The following is a 17,690-nucleotide window of genomic DNA, read 5'->3' as shown; positions in this document are numbered from 1 at the left end:
TACCACTTGCAAGTGGAAGGATGGCAAGCCTAAAGACAATCATAACTACACAATGGGCAGTATTTGCATCAGTATTTGCAGTATTTTCATACTTTTATACTCTTTAATGAAAGGTGATACAAAGCGGAAGTCCGCGCCGTTTTTCAGCAGTTGCGTCACATGACCAACGCCAGCGAATCCGGAAGGTGGATGTCACAGTGACGTTGTCCAATGACGATGCCAGCTAGAGCTCAGCACAGCGTATCCGCGTATTCTCAATGTTTACACAGCACCGGAGCTGACACGATCTGGATTGAATACGTGGACCCTGGCGGATTCCCGTTTCCCGGCGTTTTAATGTAAACGGACAGTGCATCCGCGAAGAAAACGAGACAGATACGGTCTAATGTAAACTTGGCCTCAATCTGCTCAAAGGAAGGTCAGTTTTATAGCTTCTCTAAAGAGCTCAACTGTTTTCAGCTGTGCTAACTAGGGATGGGACATGATTTTCGAATAGTCGAATATTCGTGACGAGTTCGAATAATGAATAGTAATTTCGAATGCCGTTTTGGCTTACGTTACATTCCACTAAAAAAAAAAATGAGCGCGGAAAGGCGTTTCCTTGTTCCTAACATACTCTGTTGCATTAATTCGGCCAGAGGGTGCCGCTATCGTACAGTAAAGGTAGTCAAATGCCAGCAGTGCACGCAAGGTCGCATACATTGCCTCATTTTTGGATCCCAGACACAAACACCTGAGGTTCGCAACTGACGAGGTGAGAAACACAGTGCAGGCCGAGGTGAGAAACCTTCTGTCCATGGCAGATGATGAAGAGGCCGGAGAGGCGGCGGAATCGCATGAAGGGCCCAGCGAACCGAAACATTCCCGAAAGGATGGCCCATTAACAGCAGCAATTGCCGTCATATTTGGTGAGGATTACAGCACAGAGAGGGCAACATGCGTGACTGAATTGACTCAGTACTGCCAGGATACATGCCCACCGCTCCACACTGACCCGATGACATGGTGGAAAGACAATCAACAGAAATACCCTCGCCTGGCAAAGTTGGCCAGCGCCTACCTGTGTGTGCCTGCAATGTTCGTGCCATCGGAGCGTGTGTTCTCCGCAGCCGGTCTAATTGTCAATAGGCTGCGTACCCGTCTCCATCCCGACCACGTTGACATGTTAATTTTTTGAACAAAAATATGTCTTAAGTTTATTCTGCTCTGACTGTTCGAATGCTTTCATTATCGTTTCCTAAACGGGCAGTTTCACCCGCGGTTCCTTCCAACAGACGAAAATAGTCGTGGCTGCATAGAAATGTACAATAAAATTGGAAGCCTATATTATTGTTTGATACTGTAGGCTATGTGAGGTGAATGGAAGTTTGTTTTTTGATGACTCATTAAACCGTTACCACTTTCACCCTGTCTGTCATGTGCGCGCGCGTTTGGGTGGGGCGGGCGGGGTTCTGTCGATTTTCGAATCGAATTTCGAATATCTTTTAGCGAATTTCGAATAGTGTTTTTGATCAAAAGTCACATCCCTAGTGCTAACATGATTGTACAAGGGTTTTCTAATCATCCATTAGCCTTCTGAGGCAATGAGCAAACACATTGTACTAGAGATGCACCGATACCACATTTGTGAAAACCGATACGAGTATGAGTACTATCATTTCAGTACTTGCCGATACCGAGTACTACCGATACCGATACTGTTGATGTTATTAAAATATAGGCTACCTACATATCTATAATCTAACACCCGCGGGCCGCCGCAATGCTCGCAACCACCCACTACAACTCTGCGCACTGACATTCAGTACCCAGCAGAGGGAGACAACTAGTCATGAACGAGTGTATAGAGAAGAAGACTCAGCCGTTACAACCAAACGCAACATCGCGTCCCGTGCTCGTGGAGCTCCATACCTGTAGATGGGACGTCAATTTCCTTGGTCTTAGCGTTGCCCTCAACTGAAACAAGTTGGAAAACTCAATCAGCCATTTCTTAAAGCTCTCTCTCTCACTCTTCACTCTTAAACTCTCCCGGTTGGACTCGTACTTAAAAACTCTGCCGGTTGGATTCACCTATACAAAAATCCGATTTTCATTTGTTTGTTAGTGAGTAGCCTGTCCTACAAAACCCTTACCTAGGCGAATAGCCAACATTAAAAAAGGACAACGTTGGGGATCTTAGCGTAGGCCTATCTGCGTATGGCAGCGAAAGGGAGTGGAGTGTGGAGAGATGTTTAAAATGACAGTGTTGGGGAAAGATGTTGTGACAGCACTGTTTCATGACTACGCAAACACATCTTCGTCATGGAAAAATGGGTTGTTGAACAATTTTTTTTGTCTTCTGACGAAATTAGCCTACGCTCAATGCTTGAGATTTACAATTTTTTTCCTGGGAGAGGCTTTTTTTCCTCGAACGGACGCTGGCAAAAGGCGCTTCACGGAACACTATCGGCGCATGGTATAGCCTATCATATTATGCTCAAGCCTGAGCTCAACAATGCTTCAGTTTTTTTTTCTCTCTCGAATGGAACAAAAAGCGCTGCGGGGAACATTGGTATCGGCGCATGGGATCGGCACTGGTATCGGTTCATGGTATCGGCAACTGTTTGACAAGTACGAGTATGAGTATATTAGTGGAGTATCGGGGCCGATGCCAGTATCGGTATATGCTTACACTGTACCATTAGAACACTGGAGTGAGAGTTGCTGGAAATGGGCCTCTATACACCTATGGAGATATTGCACCAAAAACCAGACATTTGCAGCTAGAATAGTCATTTACCACATTAGCAATGTATAGAGTGGATTTCTGATTAGTTTAAAGTGATCTTCATTGGAAAGAACAGTGCTTTTCTTTCAAAAATAAGGACATTTCAAAGTGACCCTTAACTTTTGAACGGTAGTGTATATATTTTCCATAGACGCGAGTGTTTTACTGGGAAATCCGCCACTTGTATTTTCCATCCGGGACACGGAGAACCAAAACCGTGACATAAATCTGTCAGTCGATGATAAATTTGTTTTGATAACTTTTGTTTGTCAATGTGTCGATATAATAAAAAAAAAAAAAAAAAAAAAAAAAAATCACGTTTGCTTGAAGATATGAAGTTTATCTTCTCGTGTTGAAAAACTCGCATATTTCATACGAAACATATCACGGATCTGAGTGACATATTTAAATAATTTTGGCTGGTCTATCAGATATATTCCATTCAGCGAGCATGATCCCGAAGGAGTCGAAGACAGAAGGCCATGGCAGTGTATGCTTATTTTGGAAGTGACGGATGAATTAACCAATCAGATTTTGATTCATCGTGGGAGGGACCAAGAATTCATCATCCTCATTCTCGAAGGCCAACGTGAGCTTAACCGCGAGTCGGCGCAGCAGTGAAGTCACCTTCCAGCCGGTGTAGCGTTCATCAGTAGTGTTAGTGAACGCTAATAAAGCGGTCAAGCCAGTGCGATCTATCGAGAGCTACAGGCTAACGACAGATTAGATTTCTGTTTCCAGACTCTTCTTCCACGCTTGCTACAGTATTTTTCACTCAGACTTAATTACTCATTTCTGTATGTAATTCACTGAGTTACTTTTAAAATCAACATCGACAGCTACACACACATCGGAGCGACCTGGCAGCCTGACGCTAATCCCTGACAAAATCCTTTACCCTGTTGCTTCTTTGGCGTCTGGTTAAGTTTTGGCTCAGCTCAAGTCCCAGCTCTAATAGTAACGCTTCATCACTGTTTGTAAATATGCATATTTACCTGACAACCATGCAATATCGTAAACCGTATTCAACGCTCATTCTCCGTTGGGTAGAGTGACATAATACATGTAGGATAAGCGATATGCTCACAATATTACATGCTATCGAACCGAATGAATGAAACCCGCTGGAAGGGAATAAAACACACGTTTTTATTTCATTGAAAAAGCGTCCAGTATGGAAAATAATTCCTGATATTTCACTCCGATGACGTCACTCCCAGTGTTTTCCTGCTGCATTGTCAAAATGGCGAACCGGTTCAAAATTAAAAATTCTTTTGCTTGGCTTGTGTATTTTTTTTTTTGTGTGAATGTGTCCATATAATATAAAGAACATTACACAGTGGAGCGAAGATATGAAGTTTATCTTCTCGTGGTGAAAAAATATTTTCACTTGTCATGTATACGTTCATCGCTTGAAGATAAAATCAGATCTTCACTCCACCGTGTAAACAAGTGAGTTATGCCCCTTTTCCACCAAAGCAGTTCCAGGGCTGGTTCGGGGCCAGTGCTTAGTTTGGAACCGGGTTTTCTGTTTCCACTAGGGCTGTAACGATACACCCAACTCACGATTCGATTCGTATCGCGATTTTTGACCCACGATTCGATACGCCCACGATTTTTTTAAAAATGTTCTTTTAAAGTAGTAAATTTGACTTAACATTTACTTACTTACATTAACTACTTAATAACAAATAATTCAGACCACTGCAGAGAATGAGTAATATGTATGCAAAAATGAACAAATGTATATCCAAAGACTGTTTTATTTCTCAAAATAATACTGTTGAGCCGGAAGCTCTGTTTTTTTCGGTTCTGAAAAAGTCATTTTTCCAAATCGTGTAAATCCGTTAAGATTTTGGGGGGGGGGGGGGGGGGGGGGGGGCGCTCTCTCACTGTCTCACTCTCATAGGGCCAATGATTTTCTGTGATCGCGGAAAACAGATGGAAATTACGGAATTTTTATAGTGAAACGTTGCTCGCGTGTCAAAATGTAACTGCCGCAGAAGGCATCCGCCCAAGCAGACATGCCTTCAGTGTTGCCAGATATTGCTAACGTTTTCCACCCCAACACATGTTCAAAACCAGCCAAAAAGCACCTAAACCCGCCCAATCTGGCAACACTGCATGCCTTTCCGGTCAAGTGATTGTGATTGGCTTGTGGCACACCTAGCCAGCCAATGAGCTGCTTGTTTACAGATTCGCTCCCCGCGTCGCAGCCAGAATGGCGACCGCTTAAAAGAAATGAATGCTCTGCCAGTGGCGAGTGTGGACGTTGCGTGACTCGCAGAAGATTGTCGCAGGTCGGCGAAAAAACGACTTACTAATAGATATAAAAAAAAAAAGTAATTTAAGTAAGTTTAAAATGTAATTTAAATAAAAAGTAAAGTATTCATAAATTGAAGTTTGGAAGCGCCTCTGTTTTTGGGCTGAGGAGAAGTTTGAAAGGGTGTACCGCGATTCTGCCTTCTTGTATCGCGATACGGATCGTGGCTCTGCGTATCGCGATTTCCATACGCATATCGTTACAGCCCTAGTTTCCACTGACAAAGAACTGGCTCTGGGGCCAGAAAAACCGGTTCCAGGCTAGCACCAACTCTCTGCTGGGCCAGAGGAAAGAACCGCTTACGTCAGCGGGGGGGCGGAGTTGTTAAGACCAACAACAATAAGACCGCGAAAGATCGCCATTTTTAAGCGACGAGAAGCAGCAGCTGTACAAACGCGAAGTCATCCATTATTATTATTATTGTTGTTGTTGCTGCTGCTTCTTCCGCGTTGTTTTTGCTTCGATATTCGCGCCAAGGTTTATGCAAATGTAGCGACGTAACTGACGTATACAGCGACGTAATGACGTGGCTTCCCTTAGCACCGCGAGCTATGGAAAAGCAAACTGGTTCTCAGCTGGCTCGCAAGTTGAACGATTTGTGAACCAGCACCAGCCCCGAACCAGCCCTGGAACTGATTTGGTGGAAAAGGGGTAATAGTAAGCAAGTACTTAAAAGCAAGCAAATCAGTATCCAAGTATGTATATAAGCAAACAAAAACAAATAAACAAGTAAGAAAGGGTCAATGATTAGGTAAACATACAAATAAGTCTGTAAGCAAACAAGAAAACAACCAAATAAGTTAGTTAATAAGTAAATAAGCACGTAAGGAAGGAAATACGGAAGTGAGAACTGAAAAATCCAAGTGCAGAGTTGGAATTTAAAATTAACACAAATCCATTAAAAAAAAAAAAGTGTCTTCCTGCTTTACACAACCCAAGAGCCATTAATAAAGTTTTCTACCTTCTCCAACGTGGCCATCTTCTCCATCCACTCCTACAGAAACACACACACACAGCTGATCTAGATCATGCTGTATAATATATATTTTTCATTAGAATCAGATTAATTGCGCCACCTGATCCTTTTTCTCCAGTGCCAAGGCCATGCCCTCTGCCATCTTGGCTCTGTTGGACTGGAAGTTTTCGTTCTGCTCCTGCAGCTTCCGCATCGACGCTGAGGAAGAAAGACAGGACACAAAATCTAGCACAAACACGACCCCCAATAGAGTTAAGACAAAGAAAAGGACAGTTCACAGGCCAGGTTAGATGCTGCCACAACGGAAAATGTTAGCAAGAAATTAAAAAAAAAAATTACGACAAAAGTTTTGTGGCTTATGGTACTAAATTAAAAGTTGATGATTAAGGACAGAAGGAAGCAGATCGCACGTCCGTTTCTGTTAAATGTTTATAAAGTTAAAAGCAGCAGGACTGATCCCCAGATCAGGGGGGGAGGAGGCATGAACACAAATGCAGAGGAGAGTAAATGAGCGACGGATAGAGGGACGGAGGGAGGGAGGAAAAGAACAGGTACGTACAATCCTGATGCTTCTCTAATGCAATCTCAAGCTTCTCCTTCGTCTTCTGCATTAGCCGAAGCTGTTCAGCGTAGTCTAGGGTCGGGGGGATGAGGCGTCAACACACACACACACACACACACACACGAGACGCAGGGAGAAGGGAGGAGAGGATGTGGGTCCACAGGAAGGACGGAAGGGAAGGAGGGAGGACAAAAAAAAAAAAAACAGAGGGAGAAAACAAAAGGATAAATGGTTGAGTTGAGAAGTAAATGAGGGAGAATCAGAATGAGACTGAGAGATGAGGAGAAAAAAAACAAAAAAAAACTCGTCTTTCTTGATCCATGATCATATTCATGACTAAATCTCTTTCTGTTGCAGATAAACAAACAAAGCGAGGTCACATGACAAACCTCCCCGCCCTCTTATCAAAGTTATCCGATTAGGAAAAATCAAACAAACAAACATTTTTCATTTCAGGACAATTTTTAACAAGCAGTCAGTCATCGACGCCGACCAATCAGAAACAGATTTTAGAGCAGTTTTTAACCACAGTTGTGCAGTAAACACCTCGAGATAATGACTCGCGTTATAATGAACTCGTGACACATCTTTGGAGACAGAGTCTGTGCAACCGGCCGCGTTGTCTACACGTGAATCGTGACGTCCGCTTTTCTGTTTTAACACGTAGGAAATAACTTCTAAATATAACATCAGAACATAAATAAGAAAGCACATGAGTAAGTAAGAGCTTAAGTACGCAAGTAAACAAGTAAGAAAGAAAGAGCTTAATTAAGCAAGTCAGTCAGTAAGAGCTTAAAGGAACAGTCCACCGTACTTCCATAATGAAATATGCTCTTATCTGAATTGAGACGAGCTGCTCTGTACCTCTCCGAGCTTTGCGCGACCTCCCAGTCAGTCAGACGCAGTCAGACGCGCTGTCACTCCTGTTAGCAATGTAGCTAGGCTCAGTATGGCCAATGGTATTTTTTGGGGCTGTAGTTAGATGCGACCAAACTCTTCCGCGTTTTTCCTGTTTACATAGGTTTATATGACCAGTGATATGAAACAAGTTCAGTTACACAAATTGAAACGTGGTGATTTTCTATGCTATGGAAAGTCCGCGCTATAATGACAGGCGTACTAACACCTTCTGCGTGCTTCTGAGCTCCGTATCAATGCGCTGCCGAAGCGCGCAGAAGGTGTTAGTACGCCTGTCATTATAGTGCGGACTTTCCATAGCATAGAAAATCGCTACGTTTCAATTTGTGTAGCTGAACTTGTTTCATATCACTGGTCATATAAACCTATGTAAACAGGAAAAACGCGGAAGAGTTTGGTCGCATCTAACTACAGCCCCAAAAAATACCATTGGCCATGCTGAGCCTAGCTACATTGCTAACAGGAGTGACAGCGCGTCTGACTGCGTCTGACTGACTGGGAGGTCGCGCAAAGCTCGGAGAGGTACGGAGCAGCTCGTCTCAGTTCAGATAAGAGCATATTTCATTATGGAAGTACGGTGGACTGTTCCTTTAAGTAAACAAGGAAGGAAGGGCTTAAATAACCACGTAAGTAAGCAAGCAAGGAAGGAAGGATGCAAGAGCATAAGTAAACAAGTAAGGAAGAGCTTAAACGAGCAAGTAAGGAAGGAAGAAAGCAAGAGCTTAAGGAAGCAAGAAAGAGCTTAAGGACACAAATAAGCAAGCAAGCAAGAAAGGAAGTAAGCAAGAGCTGAAGTAAGCAAGGAAGGAAGGAAAAGTAAGAGCTTAAGTAAACAAGCAGGTATGTAAATAACCAAGCAAGCAAGTAATTAAATATGAAAGGAAGCAAATAAGCAACAGCTTAAAGTGCATATCGCGGGTAAATTCAGGAGCAAGATCGATGTAATTCTCCTATTTTATATTAAACTTTGGTCAAATATCTGTCACATTTTGTGCAATTTTTTTACCTTGCGCAATACCAGAAAAATTCAGTTGAAATCGAGCCATTTGAGGCGAATTGGTCCGCCTCTGAAAAAACTTGGCATTTGGATTTCCCGCCAAACACTGATTTTCGTGACGTCGCGTGCGGGACGCATCCCTCTGAATCCTACGTCAGCGCTGGTTTGTTTATGAGAAAACGACCTGGTGGTTTTCTACAAAATTTCTTCAACGTTATCACGCAATTATTAAAATGGTTAACAGATGTATCGTAGGAGGGTGTACAGTAGCAACACCGATCTTGATGGGATTAGTACTCATCGTTTCCCAAAAGAACGGACAATGAGAGAGAAATGGGAGCGCTTGGTCTACACGGGCTGTGCACTGAAACCGTGCAAAGCTCTCGCAGCCTGCTGGTGCTTCCGCAGGTGACGTCACGAATCTGACTCCAGACTCCCTTGGGATTTTTCCAGACGCGTTTTGTTATTTTATTTTTTTCTGCTGTAGACAGATGGCCTTGTGCAAAATTACCCTTCTGGATGAGTGTGTAAAGCAGGGGTGGGCAATTATTTTTTCCATGGGGCCACATGAGAAACAGAAAATTTAGTGGAGGGCCGGACCATAAGGCTGAACTAAATTCTGCATAATATTAATTGTATTTCTTTATATAAAGCAGTAAATAACATTGTTTTTACAAGCTGCTAAGACTGGTAAGAGTATGGGGGAAAAAACAAGGTTGCCTTACAAAAAAATGTCATTTATTCAGTCAAATTTCCCAAAACAATGGTTAACAAAATGTGAACGTTTGTACCTTTTTTTTTCAGTCACATTCACCCCAAAACACAATAAAGACATCACAATATCGTCTTTCTACTCCAAATATCAAGCAAGATACATCATATTATAATAATGATGCCCGCATTTGTAGTCTAATCACCTCATTTGGTGTTTTTCAGTTTTTCGGATCTGCTGTCTGCAAACTAAACACACGGCTTTATCTCTGACTTCAGTAAATAAATACTTAGCAGCCCATGTTTTGTTGAAAGCCCTGCATTCGGCATCTACCTTTCTTCTTTTTGCGGACATTCTGGGGGCTAAAGTCTTCTTGTGACCTGCTCGCAACAACTTCGATTCGGTGTAGGTATCAGATCTACAGATCGGCTCGGGCTCCGGCGCTTGCTGGTGACGTCACACTATGTGATTGGCTGGACCGTTTGAAGGATGACGTACAAGTTTGTGGTTGGTCTGGACAAATTACGGAAGTAGTTATCGCGGGATTAGGTTTCGTGGGATTTGTTGAACACAACTTAAAAATAAAAGCAATGCACATTCAGTCCATGCATGAGGTAAAATTAGAAAATACGTTTATTTTGTAATTTCTAATTAACCTTACGCGGGCCGGTCAGAATGACCCAAAGGGCCGGATGCGGCCCGCGGGCCGGAAAATGCCCAGGTCTGGTGTAAAGGGACATACTTTCATATTTAAAAAAAAAACAAAAACAAATTTGGTCCAGAATATGCCCTTTAAATAAGTAAATATTTATTTATTTAAGTATGTATGTACGTATGTAAGCATGAAAGCAAGTGAGTAAGTAAATAAGGGTGTAAGAACGCAGAAATGGCATAAAGATAAGTATATCCAAGTACGCATGTAAGGAAGCAAGTTTTAAACACACAGGAAATAAAGAGAATAATCTGATATCAGAAATACTACAGTATATACAGTAATATACATTTCATTTTACTTTTATAAACATTTTGACTGAAAGAATCAATCGTGAGTACAAATCACCGGACCAAGCACACGGAGGCTCATACATGAGGTGGAATCTGTGAAAATACGATGCCTGCAAAACTCGGCCGCTTCACGGAGTTAGACGTAACGACATTCTTCCGATTAGAAGACTTTAATTTATGGAGATTTGATGTGAATGATTCACGCCCATGTTCACGAAGCTCTGTCCTCAGGATCTACAGCAGCCTGCAGAGTACAACATCTATAAAATGACTGACAGGAAGTGCATCCAAACACTAACACGCATTCCGGACCAAAAGGTCACGACTTAATGTGGTGTTTTTTTCTTTTTTTAAAATCTTGATTTAAAAATACCGTCCAGATTATTTGTACAAATGAGTAATAATAATAAAACGTTTATAGCACCTTCGATTCATGAAGTCTGTGAAATCCCCAGAATCCATTCACACTTAGAAACAACGTCACGATCCTTTTTCCGGACTCAGTGACCTGACTAATTGGTGTGAAAGCACTTAGAGTGATACGGCCCAATCTGGCAACCCTTGTGTAGTGGGTTAATAAAAATGCTGCGCTCTCATCCTGTGTACACGTTTTCTTTCTTCTCACTCATTCTGTACAAGTGTATATGAGAGAGAGAGAGAGAGAGAGAGAGAGAGAGAGAGAGAGAGAGAGAGATACCTGACAGTTTGGCCTCCAGTTTTCGGATCTGATCGTTCCGGCGAAGGATCTGAGAGGGGAGATCGTCTCTGGAGCTGCTGCCATCTGACGCCTGTTAAAACACACACACACACACACTAATCTCTCAAATCTGTGTGATTCCATTCAGGCTCACACAATGATCCTGATAAACAACACAGAAAAGAGAGAGAGAGAGAGAGAGAGAGAAAATAAGACAGACATACGGAGATATACATTTTTCTATTTGCCTGTCTTTCTCATGCACACTAATCTGGCCTGTCTCTCTCCTTTTCTCTCAGACCAGACAGACAGACTGATAGAGAAGAGAGACAGATGGACATCAAGAAAAAGATTATTACTGCCATTTATCTAGTACCTCTTCTGGAGCAGGAACTCCAGAATGAGGGAAAAAAGAAAAGAAAAAAAAAAAAAAGGGAGAAACCCCTTCCTGCAGTTCAGGAACCGAGCTTGGACCTGGCCCCTGCAGTTCAGGACCCGGTTCCCGCAGTGGAAAATTCCCCTACAGTGTTCTGATTATAAGATTCTGATGGAGGTCAAACTCAGACGTTCAGCAGAGCTGCAGTCAGGTTGACGGTTCCTGATACGCCCGACTCCTTAATTATTCAGTGGAGCGGTTCCTGTGTGTGCGTGTGAGAAGTGGAACAGGAGTGTCAGGTTCCACAGCTTGAATGATGGCGCGTCCTTCGGTACACGTTCCCTCCAGCTGGGTGGAGATGCTGCTCACCAGGATGTGTTGAGTCAGTATGAGGAGTGGCAGTGTGGACCAGTGAGTGTTAATGGTGTGTGAGAGGACGTTTATAGAGTGGAGGTTTAACTCCATAAAGTGTTCAGTAAAGAAGATGTCCAGTGTAAAAGGTCTGAAGGTCAGGATCAGTTCAGCAGCAGCAACATCAGGATTAGAGCTAAACTATCAGTGCTTTAGAGAGAGAGAGAGAGAGAGAGAGAGAGAGAGAGAGAGAGAGACTGGAAAAGATGGTAAACGAGACAAACAGGACAAAAAGGGAGAAAACAGACCAAGAGAAAATTTCATATAAAGAGAGACTGAGAAGGAAGCAGAAGAGCGGTACAGAAAGAGCGAGACAGACAGACAAACAGACAAGGAGAGACAAACCAATAGAAACACAGGATGTGAGACAGACAAACATGGATTAACATGGAGTGTGACACACAGACAGACAGAAAGGGGGAGGAGAGAGAAAGACAGGACAAGAGACAGACAGGCAGGCAGGCAGACAGACGGGCCGAGAGAGAGAGAGAGAGAGAGAGAGAGAGAGAGAGAGAGAGGCAGGCAGACAGATGAGACAAACGGGCTGAGAGAGAGAGAGAGAGAGAGAGAGAGAGAGAAAGACAGGCAGACAAGACAGACGGGCCGAGAGAGAGAGACAGGCAGACAAGACAGATGGGCCGAGAGAGAGAGAGAGAGAGACAGGCAGACAAGACAGACGGGCCGAGAGAGAGAGAGAGACAGGCAGACAAGACAGACGGGCCGAGAGAGAGAGAGAGACAGGCAGACAAGACAGACGGGCCGAGAGAGAGAGAGACAGGCAGACAAGACAGACGGGCCGAGAGAGAGAGAGACAGGCAGACAAGACAGACGGGCCGAGAGAGAGAGAGACAGGCAGACAAGACAGACGGGCCGAGAGAGAGAGAGAGACAGGCAGACAAGACAGACGGGCCGAGAGAGAGAGAGAGACAGGCAGACAAGACAGACGGGCCGAGAGAGAGAGAGAGACAGGCAGACAAGACAGACAGGCCGAGAGAGAGAGAGAGAGAGAGAGAGAGAGGGGCAGGCAGACAAGACAGACGGGCCAAGAGAGAGAGGCAGGCAGGCAGGAAGGCAGACAGACAAGACAGACGGGCCGAGAGAGAGAGAGAGAGAGAGGCAGACAGACAAGACAGACGGGCCGAGAGAGAGAGAGAGAGAGAGAGAGAGAGAGAGGCAGGCAGACAAGACAGATGGGCCGAGAGAGAGAGGCAGGCAGAGAAAGAGAGAGAGGCAGGCAGACAGACGAGACAAACGGGCCCAGAGAGAGAGAGGCAGGCAGGCAGACAGACAGACGGGCTGAGAGAGAGAGAGGCAGGCAGACAGATGAGACAAACGGGCTGAGAGAGAGAGAGAGAGAGAGAGAGAGAGAGAGAGGCAGGCAGACAGATGAGACAAACGGGCTGAGAGAGAGAGAGAGAGAGAGAGAGAGAGGGGCAGGCAGACAAGACAGATGGGCCGAGAAAGAGAGAGAGGGGCAGGCAGAGAGACAGACAAGACAGACAGTCGAGACAAACGGGCCGAGAGAGAGAGGCAGGCAGACAGTCGAGACAAACGGGCCGAGAGAGAGACAGAGGCAGGCAGACAGACAAGACAGACGGGCTGAGAGAGAGAGAGAGAGAGAGGCAGGCAGACAGATGAGACAAACGGGCTGAGAGAGAGAAGCAGGCAGAGAGACAGACAAGACAGACGGGCCGAGAGAGAGAGGCCGGCGGACAGACGAGACAGACGGGCCGAGAGAGAGAGAGGCAGGCAGACAGACAGACGGGCCGAGAGAGAGAGAGGCAGGCAGACAGACAGACGGGCCGAGAGAGAGAGAGAGAGGCAGGCAGACAGACAGACGGGCCGAGAGAGAGAGAGAGAGGCAGGCAGACAGATGAGACAAACGGGTCGAGAGAGAGAGAGGCAGACAGACAGATGAGACAAACGGGTCGAGAGAGAGAGAGGCAGACAGACAGACAAGACAAACGGGCCGAGAGAGAGAGAGGGGCAGACAGATAGACAAGACAAATGGGCCGAGAGAGAGAGAGAGAGAGAGAGGCAGGCAGACAGACGGGCCGAGAGAGAGAGGCAGGCAGACAGATGAGACAAACGGGCCGAGAGAGAGAGAGGCAGACAGACAGACAAGACAAACGGGCCGAGAGAGAGAGACAGACAGACAAGACAAACAGGCCGAGAGAGAGAGAGAGAGAGAGAGAGATTGGCAGACAGACAGACAAGACAAATGGGCCGAGAGAGAGAGAGGCAGGCAGGCAGACAGACAGACGAGACAAACGGGCCGAGAAAGAGAGGCAGGCAGACAGACAGATAAGACAAACAGGGCGAGAGAGTCAGGCAGACAGACAAGACAGATGGGCCGAGAGAGAGAGAGACAGACAGGACAAGACAAACGGGGTGAGAGAGAGAGGCAGGCAGGCAGACAGACAGACAAGACAAACGGGCTGAAAGAGAGAGAGAGAGGCAGGCAGACAGACAGACAAGACAAACGGGCTGAGAGAGAGAGGCAGGCAGACAGACAAGACAAACGGGCCGAGAGAGAGAGAGAGAGAGAGAGAGGGGCAGGCAGACAGACAGACAAGACAAACAGACCGAGAGAGAGAGGCAGGCAGGCAGACAGACAAGACAAACGGGCTGAAAGAGAGAGAGGCAGGCAGACAGACGGGCCCAGAGAGAGAGAGAGAGAGAGAGAGAGGCAGGCAGGCAGGCAGACAGACAGATGGGGTGTGAGAGAGAGAGAGAGAGGCAGGCAGGCAGACAGACAAGACAAACGGGCCGAGAGAGAGAGAGAGAGAGAGAGAGGCAGGCAGACAGACAAGACAAACGGGCTGAAAGAGAGAGAGGGAGGCAGACAGACGGGCCCAGAGAGAGAGAGAGAGGCAGGCAGGCAGGCAGACAGACAGATTGGGTGAGAGAGAGAGAGAGGCAGGCAGACAGACAAGACAAACGGGCTGAAAGAGAGAGAGAGAGAGAGAGAGAGAGAGGCAGGCAGACAGACAAACAGACAGACAGACAAGACAAACGGGCTGAGAGAGAGAGGCAGGCAGACAGACAAGACAGACGGGCTGAGAGAGAGAGAGGAGCAGGCAGGCAGACAGACGAGACAAACAGGGCGAGAGAGAGAGAGGCAGGCAGGCAGACAGACAAGACAAACGGGCCGAGAGAGAGAGGCAGGCAGACAGACAGACAGGACAAACGGGCCGAGAGAGAGAGGCAGGCAGACAGACAGACAGGACAAACGGGCCGAGAGAGAGAGGCAGGCAGACAGACAGACAGGACAAACGGGCCGAGAGAGAGAGAGAGAGAGGCAGACAGACAGACAAGACAAACAGACCGAGAGAGAGAGGCAGGCAGGCAGACAGACAAGACAAACGGGCTGAAAGAGAGAGAGAGGCAGGCAGACAGACGGGCCCAGAGAGAGAGAGAGGCAGGCAGGCAGGCAGACAGACAGACAGATGGGGTGAGAGAGAGAGAGCGAGAGAGAGAGAGGCAGGCAGCCAGACAGACAAGACAAACGGGCCGAGAGAGAGAGGCAGGCAGACAGACAGACAAGACAAACGGGCCGAGAGAGAGAGAGAGGCAGACAGACAGACAGAGCGAGACAGAGAGGCAGGCAGACAGACAAGGCTAGACAGACAGCGTGAGAGAGAAACTCACAAAGTCGTCTCCTGAGTCGGCTCCCACTGAAGTGATGGACTCTTTGCTGTAGGAGCGGGGCAGGCGTCTGGGGCGTGGCGTGGCCGTCGCCGCCTCCTCTGCGATCTTCTTCTTCAGCTTGGTGAACATCGTGACGCGCACAGATAAGACAAACCAATCTCTGACGTCTCTCAAACCACCAACGCTTTATAACACTGAGGGGCTTCACAGGCAGGACACGCGGGACTCATCACTCATCTGTTACTCTGAAAAATTCAACACAAATATTCAACACTCTCTCAGACGCTCTCCTCACTTCTGTACAGAGATGTGGGCGGAGCCTCCAGTGTCAGCGCTTTCTAACAGTCAGCTGCCACTTTCAACTTCCCACATTTTCAAGACACGAGTTTCAGCCAACACAGAGGAAAAGAGGTGCAGATGACTGGTAGGGGGCGGGGCTTCCAGGATTGTTAGTCAACACCTACACAGCTGTCAATCATCTGGTGTTTAAGCCCAGTAACTGTCTGTGTAAATTTCTTCCCGTCGTCATGGAGACTGTTGTGAAATTAACAGCGTCGTCTCTTGTCGTCTACAACAGAGTAAGCTTTTCATTTATTTTTTCTGAAAATAACTGCAGGTAGGAAATAAATCTGTGAACGGAGAACTGAAGGAAACGTCGCTTTAATTTATGCAGAATTTGTTTAAAACAATTCCAATTAACATTTTAAAAAATAAAAAAAATCCCATGATGCACTGCTGAGGATTAGTGTCCCAGTGGTGTACCCATAATGCACTGCGCTAATTAGAGATTAGGGATTAATGTAGAAGTTTGTGACTCCATAAGCGTTATAGAATTTTTAAATTTATAAAATATCTATAACTGGATTCATCCAGCTAGTCAATGTTTATATTCGTTAGCTAGCAGCTAATAACTAAAGGTTTTAACTAAAAAGCACTAAGCGCTAATAACATTAGATAGCTAGCTACACCGCTAATGCTAATCTCTAATCGGAATACAGTGGAAACTGAAACCACTCGCTCACCTTCTGGAAAAGTCCAACTAACACAAACTAACAGCCATCATTCCACCAGCGCTTGAACGTCCTCCGGTCCACAGACACCTCCATAATTTCCCATCTTTTCCGAACGTTGTGTTTGAGAGTGGAGCTGTTCACCTAGCCTCCATGCTAACTGACTTCACCACGTCATCTTCCACTCACCGGATTCTGAGGAAAGGGGGCGGGACTGTGTTCTGATTGGTCAGCGGGAGAGAGAAGAGGGAGTCTGATTGGCTGAGGATTGTTTATTCCTGGTGCCTTTATCATTATGGTTAGAAAATGATTGAGAGAGACAGACTAGACAGGGCAAGAGAGACAGACAGACACAGACAGACAGGGCAAGAGAGAGATTGGGAGACAGACAGACAGAGCCAGGGCAAGAGAGAGAGGCAGACAGACAGGGCCAGGGTGAGAGAGAGAGACAGGGCAAGTGAGAGAGAGGGAGAGAAACAGACAGGGCAAGGGACAGAGAGGGAGACAGGGCAAGAGAGACAGAGAGAAAGAGACAGTCAGGGCAAGGGACAGAGAGGGAGACAGGGCAAAAGAGAGAGAAACAGACAGAGCCAGGGAGAGAGACAGACGGACAGGGCCAGGGCAAGAGAGAGAGAGAGAGAGGGAGCCAGGGCAAGTGAGAGACAGACAGACAGACAGGGCAAGAGAGGGAGACAGACAGACAGAGCCAGGGCAAGAGAGAAAGAGACAGACAGGGCCAGGGCAAGAGAGAAAGAGACAGGGCGAGAGAGAAAGAGACAGGGCGAGAGAGAGCAAAAGAGAGCAAGAAAGAGAGGGAGAGAGAGAGATTAGGAATTAGGGATTAAGGAAAATGGAATAGGGAGTAGAGCACATATAATAGAATCAGATTCATGTTTATTGGCCAAGTTTGTTGACCTACACAAGGAATTTGGTTCCGGCAGTTGATGTCTCTGTATTGATTCAGGAAAAGGGAGGGGGGGGAACAGACAGAATATATATGTATATACACTCCCTTCAAAAGTTTGGGGTCACCCAGACAATTTTGTGTTTTCCATGAAAAGTGACACTTTTATTTCCCACCATAAGTTGTAAAATGAATAGAAAATATAGTCGAGACATTTTTCTGGCCATTTTGAGCATTTAATCGACCCCACAAATGTGATGCTCCAGAAACTCAATCTGCTCAAAGGAAGGTCAGTTTTATAGCTTCTCTAAAGAGCTCAACTGTTTTCAGCTGTGCTAACATGATTGTACAAGGGTTTTCTAATCATCCATTAGCCTTCTG

The 17,690-nt window shown here is 45.8% G+C and overlaps 1 protein-coding gene across 2 annotated transcripts in view; it reads right to left on the bottom strand.

Annotated features, from left to right (window-relative positions):
• golga1 (golgin A1) overlaps positions 1-16,594 on the bottom strand; it is a 34,681-nt gene extending 18,087 nt beyond the window's left edge. Inside the window, exons 1-6 of one of the 2 annotated variants that reach the window (XM_060931180.1) lie at positions 16,418-16,594; positions 15,396-15,640; positions 10,958-11,048; positions 6,626-6,700; positions 6,167-6,264; positions 6,052-6,084 (exon numbers count right to left, since the gene is read on the bottom strand). In XM_060931180.1, coding sequence (XP_060787163.1) covers positions 6,052-6,084; positions 6,167-6,264; positions 6,626-6,700; positions 10,958-11,048; positions 15,396-15,524 — 426 coding nt within the window. In that variant the 5' untranslated portion in view covers positions 15,525-15,640; positions 16,418-16,594. The remainder of the gene's footprint in view (positions 1-6,051; positions 6,085-6,166; positions 6,265-6,625; positions 6,701-10,957; positions 11,049-15,395; positions 15,641-16,417) is intronic. The other variant, XM_060931181.1, reaches the window with a different exon arrangement.
• Positions 16,595-17,690: the final 1,096 nt, after the last annotated feature.

The sequence above is a fragment of the Neoarius graeffei genome, chromosome 10, assembly GCF_027579695.1.
Source record: "Neoarius graeffei isolate fNeoGra1 chromosome 10, fNeoGra1.pri, whole genome shotgun sequence".
NCBI classification, from domain to species: Eukaryota; Metazoa; Chordata; class Actinopteri; order Siluriformes; family Ariidae; genus Neoarius; species Neoarius graeffei.
This window is presented reverse-complemented; position numbering and strand designations above follow the sequence as displayed.